At 39.1% G+C, this 12,884-nt stretch overlaps 1 protein-coding gene across 2 annotated transcripts in view; it reads right to left on the bottom strand.

Annotated features, from left to right (window-relative positions):
• The window catches only part of LOC124126760 (glycerophosphocholine acyltransferase 1-like), a 39,517-nt gene that overhangs the window by 22,192 nt on the left and 4,441 nt on the right, over positions 1–12,884 (bottom strand). For both annotated transcript variants that reach the window (XM_048381516.1, XM_046490274.2), the window contains exon 2: positions 4,862–5,028. In XM_048381516.1, the coding sequence (XP_048237473.1) occupies positions 4,862–5,028 (167 nt within the window). The remainder of the gene's footprint in view (positions 1–4,861; positions 5,029–12,884) is intronic.

Genomic DNA, 12,884 nt, shown 5'->3' with positions numbered 1-12,884 from the left:
TTTTATTATATTTTTATTAAGATAACTGAACAACTGTTTTTTCTGTACGATATGTTCATTTCATAGACTAGATGTTAGTCTAGCCCACCAAGTACAGGAGTGTATGTCACAACAATTGTTGCGCAGGGAAACTGGAAAATTGCATACCCATATTCAGCAGAGGTGTGTCAATTACCGTTGGATTGGAACGACAGAATCACATGCTTCACAATGATACCAAATTCTCTAAATTTGACAGATTTTTCATTGAGATATTAAATCAGCAGGCTAAAGGTTAACTGAACTGACCTGCAAAAGAAAGTATACAATTGAAAATTGGATTTGAGCCAATCGAATAACCACTTCTTGTTCGTCATCGTTAGCTGTCATCAAACACGGGCGTCTACACCAGGCATGGCAGCGTAGGTAGGTAGGCAGGATATTATTTTCTCTATTTTCTTTCTGCAGTAATTAAGTTACAAATATCTAAAGTAGACTTTATTCTAATATATAAGATGCTACGCGATAAATTGCAAAGAACAATGAAGAAGAAAGTATGGCATAGTTCACGTGTGGCAGTTACATATTTTGAATATTTCTTGTATTTTACCTTTTAAGTATAATTCATGTACATAATTAAATGCAGTTGTAGTCATTTTATTTTATTGTTCAGCCTACTTTAAACACTAAACTATCAGTCACAGCACTCTTACTAAGCATGTTTACTGCATGGTTTGTTTGTGAATGTCACACCCCGTGAACTAACACAATAGCCCCAGCCTTCTCCCTACTCAAGCCTTTTGTCTATATGGCCAGCTTGGGTACTCAGCCATGCTGTGTGCTGGACACCTAAGGACTGTGGTCACTCCACGGATAAAGATATATATTCATGTGTTTTTCACAAGGATCGTTTTGGGGAACCTAAGATCAAATTCCAAGGTAAGTATTTTATTCATGAATTGAGGAATTTATTCATTAAATTGTATTTGCAGTATTGTAGATATTGTTTGAATTTGGATATATGTGTGTTTAGACACGAATACATGGAATATGGATTCGTAATTATTATTGAGTTTAACAACCAAATAAGTATCCTACATTCATTAAAACATGTATAAGCATTAAACTAAAAAGTATTTATTTGTGATATAAGAGGTAAGGCTAAGCAAGCATGCATGGGATGAATGAATGTAGGTAAGCTTAAATGAATGAATGAAAGTAAACATAAATGAATGAATGCATGTGGCAGTTTTAATTGGCTAGCGCTTTCAACTCATACCACGTACGAGTCTCATCAGGCCATAACTGAATAACGGACATGAAATACGGAACTTCGCTTGTGGTTTTCTTTTATTGCATGCATGCGCTTCTAAGATCAAAGGACGTATAGCGTAAAAAGATAACTAGTAGAATAATCGTATTTCCGGGACTTGCCACGGATGTTTTCAAACAGATTATTAGAACTCCATTCAGCGATAAACGGTTGATTATGCAATGAGAAGCGTTATGTGCAAATGAACAACGAACAACAATACAATCATGTCTGTGTTAAACTCTCAGTATTAAAAGTGTACATAAATTTTGGGAGCCATGTGTTACCGCGTGTTGTAACCGAAGTAGCGCTTTATCGAAGAGCGCAATAGCGAGCGATCACTGTAGTAACATATAGTTATGTGACGTCATAATATTTAGGAGAACTATGACGTCACAATACCAAGGTGACAATGGACAAATAACTTACGCCTTTACATTTAACTTAGGCGCATATTTATGAATGAAATGTTGCTCTTTTTGAAACAATGTAGGTTCATGATAAAAATTTAGCTTATATAGCAGGAAAACTAAAAAGTTGCCGCTTCGGCATGTGTCTAAATGTTCACTGAGTGGAATCGTGCGGTCATGTGGCTGCTTTATTTGTGAACGGTGAAGATTCATTCTTCTTTTTAATTTAAGTTCTGTCTTTCCGATATACTTTTGATTGCATCCACTACAAACAATCAAGTAAATAACATTTCTAGTATCACAGTATCCTTACTGTCTCGCAAGACGTATTTGTGCCATTGTTTCCGCCTTGCTGAACTTAAGAATTTCCTACTGCATCAAAATTATCCCGCAAAGCTAATTGAAGATAGCATACAGAAGGCCGTCTGTGGACGTCGGACCCAGTCCTGCTACACACGATAAAACATTGTTCTATCCCTGACCGTCATTTCTGGCGATTCAAACAAATGCTCGCAACTTGATGTGATATCATATATTGGACGACATTATTTTTGAGAGGGAAGTATCTATTGAGTTGTTCCCAATACATGTATCCAGGCAATGCAGAAAAACGCAATGGCCAAACGATTGCACCAAAAAGTCAGAGAGATATGAAAGTCCATATTGGGAGGAAAGGTGCAGATAACCTATGTGAAAATTGGCAATACCAAACTTAACCGCCCTGTACATAAAATGGAGTTGTCCGACATTGCCGAGGTCGGATTGTATTCAGGGAGTCATCATTATTTAAATAAGGGAAAATATTTTTAAAGCTTGGACAATTTACTGACCTCCTTAAAAAAGCTGTACAAAATGTTGATATCTCCAATAAGAAATAAACGACTCATGGTCGTTGTTCATCATTCAATAAAACAGTGCAGGGAGTATAAACTACCTGGGGCTGCAGTGTTTCATTGTACGATAGACAACTCCCACTCGTTGTTTCTTGTATTGCTTGCATTTCTTCAGTACAATGTGACCTTGTCTAGCTGCACCCGCTGTGGCTCAAAGTATGTCAGGCAGGTTAGGAGAAACAAGAATGAATGTATTAAATACTTTCAGCATTCTATGACTGTGTGTAAACTCAACTTATACTTAAGTGAACTAATATTGATAAGAATGCTGCTTTTGACAGTATTTCAGCAATTGGGGCATTTTAGCATAATTTGAGAGAAAAATTCCAGTGAGGATGATGACTTTCAGTGTAACCTACAAGCCGACGATAGTACTGTTTTTTTGTTGTTTAACATCACACTTATATTCCAGGTATATGACGGCACCCTGTAAATGATCGAGTCTGGACAAAACAAACCAGTGGTTGACATCATGAGCATTGTCCCACGCAATTGGGATACGATGACATGCATCAACCAAGTCACTGACCCTGTCCACCCTATCCCGTTAGTCGCCTCTTACGACAAGCATAGTCGCCTTTTATGGCAAGCAAGGGTTGCTGAAGACCTATTCTACACCGGAGTTATATGTCCCATGCCTTTGGGTTTCAATGACATGTCTCTGCGCCTGACAAATCAATCCATAACTTCGCCTCATACAACCAGTGTAGGCTGTATAACCAGCAACCAAGTCACACCACCTGATCCAATTTGTCATCTCTTATAACCAACAACCAAGTCACACCACCTGATCCAATTTGTCATCTCTTATAACCAACAACCAAGTCACACCACCTGATCCAATTTGTCATCTCTTATAACTAACAACCAAGTCACACCACCTAATCCAATTTGTCATCTCTTATAACCAGCAACCAAGTCACACCACCTGATCCAATTAGTCATCTCTTATAACCAACAACCAAGTCACACCACCTAATCTAATTTGTCGTCTCTTATAACCAGCAACCAAGTCACACCACCTGATCCAATTAGTCATCTCTTATAACCAACAACCAAGTCACACCACCTAATCCAATTTGTCATCTCTTATAACCAACAACCAAGTCACACCACCTGATCCAATTTGTCATCTCTTATAACCAACAACCAAGTCACACCACCTAATCCAATTTGTCATCTCTTATAACCAACAACCAAGTCACACCACCTAATCCAATTTGTCATCTCTTATAACCAACAACCAAGTCACACCACCTGATCCTATTAGTCGCCTCTTATAACCAGCAACCAATTCACACAACCTGATCCAATTAGTCGCCTCTTATAACCAGCAACCAGGTCTGACCACCTGATCCAATTAGTCGCCTCTTATAACCAACAACCAAGTCACACCACCTAATCCAATTTGTCGTCTCTTATATCCAACAACCAAGTCACACCACCTGATCCTATTAGTCGCCTCTTATAACCAGCAACCAAGTCACACCACCTGATCCAATTTGTCATCTCTTATATCCAACAACCAAGTCACACCTTCTGATCCAATTGGGCGCCTCTTATATCCAACAACCAAGTCACACCACCTGATCCAATTAGTCGCCTCTTATAACCAGCAACTAAGTCACACCACCTGATCCAATTAGTCGCCTCTTATAACCAACAACCAAGTCACACCACCTGATCCAATTTGTCATCTCTTATATCCAACAACCAAGTCACACCACCTGATCCAATTTGTCTCCCCTCACAACCAACAACTAAGTCACACCACCTGATCCAATTAGTTGCCTCTTAAAACCAACAACCAAGTCACACCACCTGATCCAATTTATCATCTCTTATATCCAACAACTAAGTCACACCACCTGATCCAATTAGTCATCTCTTATAACCAACAACCAAGTCACACCACCTGATCCAATTAGTCGCCTCTTATAACCAACAACCAAGTCACACCACCTGATCCAATTAGTCTCCTCTTATAACCAACAACCAAGTCTGACCTGACCACCTGATCCAATTAGTCTCCTCTTATAACCAACAACCAAGTCTGACCACCTGATCCAATTAGTCTCCTCTTATAACCAACAACCAAGTCACACCACCTAATCCAATTTGTCATCTCTTATAACCAACAACCAAGTCACACCACCTGATCCTATTAGTCGCCTCTTATAACCAGCAACTAAGTCACACAACCTGATCCAATTAGTCGCCTCTTATAACCAGCAACCAGGTCACACCACCTGAGGAGGATGACATACCTGTCCATGATGGGTATCATGTTGTTGAGGACTGGTCTGTCGACATCCACTGCGGGGACTTCCAGGGTCGGGACATCCTCCTGACCCGAGTCTCCACCTACGGCTGCTGAGATGCCACCCGTTGTTGTCATGATGTACCCTTGGTTGGTCTCATCCTCATCGTCAGCCTGCAAACATAGAACAAGCAGTTAAATACCACTGCATGATGCATACAGTTAGCATTGTCGGATCATAGGTTTTAGGACATCATATGTTTTCGGATGGGCATGTTTATTGTGATTACTCGCATTATAACAGGGGGTGTAGCATCACACAGACGCTTAAAATACTCAGATGATAGCTTGTTTTGACAGAAAGTTGTCTTTTATAAGTGAATGGGATGTTTTACAGTTGTTCGTGTGATTAGAGTGAACTCTACTAACTTTTCTTAAGCATCTGAAAACTCATAACACAGGGCTACAATACACTATGTAAGTTTGAATCCCAATCTTGGCAAGAAAATTTAAACTACATTTCTCTTTATACAGTTGAGCCTGTCAAAGCTTGACTTTTCAGTAATCCAGATCTCTGTCAATATTTAAGGTCCTGAATTCCTTCCTTCACTTTGGATCCCGGACTGAAATTATCATGATTACAAGTAATCAACGATTTGTAGGACACTCCTTTCCATCAATTTGAAACATCATCAACAGTCTTGATACATCATGCACAGGGAATTGATTCCTGTACAACTTGAAAATACTGTCTGCTATCTTACATGTTCGTGTCATGACAGTAAGGGAAGCAACTCCTACAAAACCTCACTTTCCACACTAATGTCTAAACAGACTAGTCCAGGTTTCGTTTAATAAAAAAATCTTTATACCATGGGATACGTCAAGGTTGACTATTCAAGCTTATGTTATATGCAGTTTGTTCAGAAAACAGGTTATCAGTTGCTTATAAAGGAGAAGTCTGGCAATGGCTCACCAGGTATAACATTCCAAATGATCTCAATGTTACTTGGTGGTTATTTTCATGTGAAACATTAAGCCATCAGCTAAGGAAAGTATGGCTGATATTTTGGCAGGATGATCCAAAAACTTATACTTAAATTTAAAATAAGACTGTCAAGGTTAGAAATATTCAAGTAAAGTATCACCGCATTTGATAAAGCAGTTTGTGAGATACATAAGACTTTGCAACATAATGCACATGTTTGAGTGCAGAAGGTTCAGCTCTGCTAAATTCCTACAAAATTCAATTCAATTCAGGTTGAAGACAAAACGCTTAATTCCTAAATCTAAATGCCATGAGTGAGTAATATGAATCCTTTTGGACATGTTGTAGTGCTACACATCAAGCCTTAGAAATTCAGTTTAAGTAAGTGTAAAAATTTATATTCCACTTCTACCTTTTGGAAATCACAAATCAATAATTCATATTATGATATGTAACAATCGAAGTTTAGGTATCAGATATTTCTTTTGTGATATTGCAAAGGCACACCTTATAATGTATTATGACATGTTTGTAAAGTTTGTGTGCTGAATTCTTCAGGTAAGCCATACATTTGATCAGTTTGGAACTCTATCAATAATTGTTTTATATCATGAAACAGAATTTGTGATAATGAAATAGGGAATAATGGTATGTATGGTACATCATATAGCAGGTTCAGAAGTTACTTTCTTTTACTGTATGACATAATCTAAACAGAATTCATTAATTACATCTTGTGACTTAAATAATTCAAATTATTGAACTAATAAAATATCGCTTAAATAGTAAAACAGCAACTAACGGGTCATGTATTATTGCTGGGGGTGGGGAGTCAGAGGGAATCGGGGAAGGTCACCAAAGAATATTACAGTCTTTAGAGAAGGGTCATAGAAAACAATTGACATATTTGGGGAAGGTTATGGAAAAAATGGACATTTTACAAAAACATAAAGTGCTTTTGCATCGTGTGTTTTCAGGGATTTTCATGAAAACAATGGATGCAAGGACACGGGGAGCAGGTCAAAATGGCCTCACGTCAGAACAGCTCATAAGGCAAAGTCCAAACGCCCACAGAAAAATGTCAAAATGGCCACAAGCCATTATCAAATGAGACACACCAAAAAAAACAAAAAACGGCAACACAGAAAAATAAAGACTACAAAGGATAATTAGGATCAAAGTTTATTCATGTTTTCACAACCGATCTGTACACTGGTCAGCTTTAGAGAAAGGTATTCTTAAACTTTTCAAACTTAAAAGTTTTCTTTAAACTGTTCAATTTCATCTCTAAAATAATTGGAAATTGCCAGTAGGCTTGCCTACCAGCAACGCAATTGTTAATCTAGATATCTGTTTTGCATGCAAATTAAGTGGATGGATTAAAATATGTGATTGCCTCAAGCTATATCTGATTGAAAACACATACCTCATAATAATAATAACAGAGCTCCAGATAAGCTTTTGGTGTTGTGGGTATTTTACCCATGCATTTTAAAATCACTGGGTATCAGTAATTATATCTGGGTATTTAAATTTCTGTTACCCACTAGTTTTTACACATGTGGGTATTTAAGTTAAAAATTTAAAAACACTATTCATGTAGTCCCTGCAAACTGGTGTTGTGTGGGTTCGAGAGCTTTATAGGACTCAAAAATACCATGATACTTCCACAAGAAAGTGTGATGGCAAATAATCATGATGTAACTGTCATCGTGGAGTTTGGCAAGGTTGACGGAATGCCCGTTTATAATTTAAAAATAAGTTGCTGATTTGCTAATCGAATACGCAGGGTTACTTCACAATATTTTTATGATACTCACAAGTTTTATTTTTGTAGCATATCTGTAATGTTCTTTGCATATTTGATATGCTTGGATATTATTTTACTGCGTATTTCTGCATTTCTGATGCGTATTTTACTCAGATACGCAGCTTATCTGGAGCTCTGATAATAAGTCCATTTATACTGCGCCAGATACCATTCACTAAGTTAATGCTCATGGCACCACATAGTTTTAGCAAATAATGCTAATGGAAGTTGATAGTGTTGTCTGAAACGTTGTGTTTTCAGATGAGCCTTAAAGGATGAAAGCGATGGCGACAGCTTAAGATCAGATGGTAGTTTGATCATATAGGTCTTCATCAGTTGCCTATCATCGGCGTAGCAATGATAGCTCAGTAGTCACATCATGGATCTGTGATGCCTTGGTAGAGAACGAGTATCACCAAAAAATGCAATGAAGTCAACATTATTATCTGGCTATTCTGACTTTTTACTTGTGGCGATTATGGCTCAGAGCTACAGATAGGCTGCGTATTGTCGTAAAATACCCCTCACCCTTTCACCCCCGCAAAACTATTCAAAACCAAATTACATTCAATTAACTTGCGTACAGAAACGCATGCATTAAATGGAAAACTCAATTGTTTGAAAACAGCATGCGTAAATTCCCAATGAAGCTTTTTCAGCATTTGTACAACAGAGCTAATTTCAGAAAAACACAATTACAAGCTAATTTACTTTCCAAGTCTAGCCTATATTTAGAATCGTACATACATCTAAACATTATTTCATTTTGTTTTAAATCTAAAAAAACCCAAATAAAGTGATGAAAGGATCGAGGAGTGAAAAAATATTGGTTACCCAATGAAAAATGTTTTGTTTGTTGTTTAACGCTGCTCTCAGCAATATTCCAGCTATATGGAGGTGGTCTGTAAATAATCGAGTCTGGACCAGACAATCCAGTGATTGACATCATGAGCATCAATCCACGCAATTGGGATACAATGATATGCATCAACCAAATCAGCGAGCCTGACCAGCTGATCCCGTTAGTCGCCTCTTACAACAAGCACAGTCGCCATTAATTTTTTGTGGGCATTTTTACCTTTTTGTGGCCGTATTGACGATTGACTTTTGTGGCTGTTCTGAAATCAGGCCGTTTTGACTACAACCCATCCAAATATGACAAGCGTGGAGTAGGATAATATTATAGTTCCAGTATATCAGTGCACCAAAAACCTCTGACGTCAAGTGTTCTTTGAGCTACCATTATCCTAAGTATAGATTGCTGAATCTAACTTCAGAATTACAAGACGTCATATTCCGTACATGGTACAGAAACGCAATGCCTGTAGTAGATTTATATCAGGACCTACAGCAGTTCTATTCCCAATATTCAACCTTCTTTGCATTCAGTCTGATCAGAAAATTAGAATCCAACGCTAAGGCTAGGGGCTGGTGAAGCCCTGTCTCACTTTCAGTCAGAAGTTTTAGTCATCTTTCGGTCTCGTTTTCTAAACGGAAAACAGATCACTTAAGAAATTCATTCGTACCTTAGATTTACCTCATATTAAATTGTTATCATTTACGAACATCGAATCAATCACAGCAATAGTTACGTCCAACTAGCTAACTGCCATCGTTGAGGGAAAAAAACTTTCGTTTACCTGATTAACTGGGTCCCGAGATTACGTGGGCAGTTTATTTCTTTGCATGCGCTTTATAGTTGCGCCACTGTTGACAAATAATGGATTAGTTTGCAGTCATAAAGAAGAAGACGGAGTCAAGTAGAGTGTATCAGCGTGTGAGCGTGTAACAGGTGTAGTAGGGTTCAATCTTGTTATGCCTACAAAACAGCCCTCTCTCTTTAGGGGTCATCGAGTGTGCATAAGCTCCTCCCAGTGATCTATCATCTCTATATGCAATGTCATTAAATACGTCCAATGATGTTGAGAGTTTTGAATATAGGTTTACTAAAAAAAATAATTCGTAATTCAAGTGGCTAAAATGATTTTAAATGGGAACAAATATACAAAAACTATTTTTTCGGTTCATTAATTTTCATTATGATGCACAAGAATGCAGAAACTGTTTATTAATATTAGGTAGGCCTAGATCTATATTATATTGGCGCTGAACACATCCAGATGTCGCAGGTGTTCCGAGTAGGTTACCCCGAACTCTATCCTGAGCCCTTTGTATCCCCTTTTACGATCAATCACCCCTTTACGATCATTAGGGTTAGGTACCCCTTTAGTAGCTATTAGATTACCCGAACTCTATCCTTAGCCCTTGGATCCCCTTTACGATCAATCACCCCTTTACGATCATAAGGGTTAGGTACTCGTTTAGTGGCTGTTATAGATTCTATAGAGGCTCCTAATTTTCTTCACACAAATTTGTCGCCTAAAAAGGATGACATGGTTTTGTGTCGAATATTTTGGCTACTGGCAACTGTCCTGGAACATTCACACAGTACGGATTCAAAAGCGAACTTACTCACCATGCCCATGCCTCCCTCGTTCCTTTCTATTATCCACACCATCCTTACAGTGTTCCCTACCACACTTTTTTGTCACAAAAATGTCATTCATGCATACTCTCGAGTTCGACGTCTGGAAGTGTTTTCAGTCCGCGCCATATCGGCTCATTCCTCACCACTTGGTCTCTTGTAGGTTACGGAATGGGACGAGTGTGCCAAATGGCATCGGGACCATTCGTTAGTGTCCGTAGACTGAACATCATATGAGCATCTATTATAATTGCCATACGATGACATGCACGAACCAAGTCAGCGAGCCTGACCACCCGATCCTGTCAGTCGCTTCTTACGACAAGAACGTACAGTCGCCGACAAGCATGGGTTGCGGAAGCCAGATCTCCACGGGTCTCCCCTGAATTATGAAGAAATAATTGTGTGTGAATATTTTAGAGTTGTTAGTCGTCACAGCTGGGACCATTGATACAAAGTGTCAGCTACATAGGCCAAATAGTTTCAGAGAACCCGTGAAGATCCGGTGTAGAATAGGCCTTCAGCAACCCACGCAACCCTTCAGCAACCCGACTATGCTTGTCGTAAGAGGCGACTAACGGGATCGGGTGGTCAGGCTCGCTGACTTGGTTGATGCATTTCATCGTATCCTAATTGTGTGGATCGATGCTCATGATGTCAATCACTGGATTGTCTGGTCCAGACTCGATTATTTACAGGCCGCCGTCATATAGCTGGAATATTGCTGAGTGCGGCGTTAAACAACGAACAAACAAACAAAGTTTCATATATTAATGGGGTTAATGTGAAAGGTCGTAGCTTGATTAAATATGCAAAACCACCGTATAATGTGTCCAACCACACACTACCTTAACACATACTCATAATGATACATGTGTCATGGTCAGTATGACATAATTATTTATCATCCAAAACTGGCTTCCACAGGAGATATCGCTTGGATAAGATCAAGCGATATCTACACTGTAGATATCGCTGCAGTGAAATTACATCACAATGCTTTGCAGACCATTGTGACGTCACCGGTTACCATGACGTCACAATCAAATGACATCACTAATGGCTCTGCTACTGAAGCTGTTAGCAGTACTTTTTACACTGAAAACACTGCTAATTACTGTCTACAAATTGAAAAAATTGGAAGAATGATGTTGGATGATAAATAAAATCTCACCCTCGTGTCTTTTGATATCAAATATATCAACACTCGTTGATAAAAGTGGCAAAAATCCTCGGGAAGCCTCGGAATTTTTACACTTTTATCAACTCGTGTTGATATATTTGATATCAAAAGACACTCGGGTGAGATTCTCTATATGGCCGCCATGCTTGAACTCGGATCAAAATTCTTTGAGCATGATTTAGAGTGAGTGAGTATGGTTTTACACCGCTTTAAGCAATATTCCAGCAATATCACGGCGGGGGACACTTGAAACCTATGTCGGGAATCGAACCCGGGTCTTCGGCGTGACGAGCGAACGCTTTATAACCACTAGCTACCCGACCGCCCAAGCAGGATTTCGAGACACCATAGCTCAGACAATATGTACAGCGTTTCAACTCCATAAGCATTGCAGTTCCAGAGGAGATTGAACAGTGTACAACGGCCGGACAACGCACCACGACATAAGCTCACTTGACTTTCAATCAGGTGAGCTAAAAAAGACCGTTTTGCTGCCATTCCCAAATTATTGCCAACACGATGTCATAAACCATGTATAGGTTCTCATCTTTGTTGTCGAATAAGTCAGGACGCCTATATGTAAAACTCCCCGATTTACCACAAATACCACGAGTGTATAGCCTCGTTAAGGCTTCCTCTCGACACGCCGAAGACCAAGGTTCGATTCCCAACATGGGTACACTGTGTGAAGCCAAGTCCGGCGTTCCCCGCCTTGATATTGCTGGAATATTGCTAAAAGTGGCGTAAAACAATACTCACCCCATGTCATATGATAGTGATTGCGTGGGCGGTTGTATCTAGCGTCATTTGAACCGGAGGTAAAACAAAGCTACCTGGTAGCGAATGGGTCCTGCTAAGTATGGAGACACACTACACCTGGGATCAAGGAAGCAAATAACCTACAAGGAAAGTTTGTAATCATTTGTTCTCCAACAGGAAATTAAATCACTTATTAATAACTAGCACCATTTGCACACAAGACACCGTATCACTAATGCTGTCATCGATTTTTTCACTTGTAACACGTACAATGAAATGTTCACATATTGCGGGTGGGTTGGGGTAGCCTAGTGGTTACAATTGGTTGTCACTCCGAAGACTCTGATGGATCAAATATTTGATGCTTCTAAGTTCTAACCCCTATGTCTATCCCCCTCCTGTCCGCACCCGGTCAAGACTGCTGTACCCATGGTTACATGAAAGCAATCCTCTAGCTATAACCAGTGTGGGTTCGGATCCAGGATGGGACTCAACCCCCAAAAGTACGAGAATCTGTACTTTACAAACAAGTGTTATCCCAAATATAACATTTGCTACATTTGACCACTTTCTAAATGGCATTGTGTGTTCAAATCTGTAGCTGACACCGTGGGTTGATTGGTTGAAAAGGGCACCGACTGTGCTCAGAATGTGGAGTTGTATAAATTACGCGTGACCTAAAACAATCATTGCAAGGTTACCCTGATAAGAAAGTCCTGACAATGTTTAGTCAATGAAATCAGCAAAAAGACAAAAATGTATTATGTAATTATACATGTTTGTTTAAGAGAAACACTGAAGCAAG

This window comes from Haliotis rufescens, unplaced genomic scaffold, assembly GCF_023055435.1.
Source record: "Haliotis rufescens isolate VD_foot unplaced genomic scaffold, xgHalRufe1.0.p SCAF_39, whole genome shotgun sequence".
Lineage (NCBI taxonomy): Eukaryota > Metazoa > Mollusca > Gastropoda > Lepetellida > Haliotidae > Haliotis > Haliotis rufescens.
Note: the sequence above shows the minus strand (reverse complement) of the source record. Positions and strands in the feature narration are given on the sequence as shown.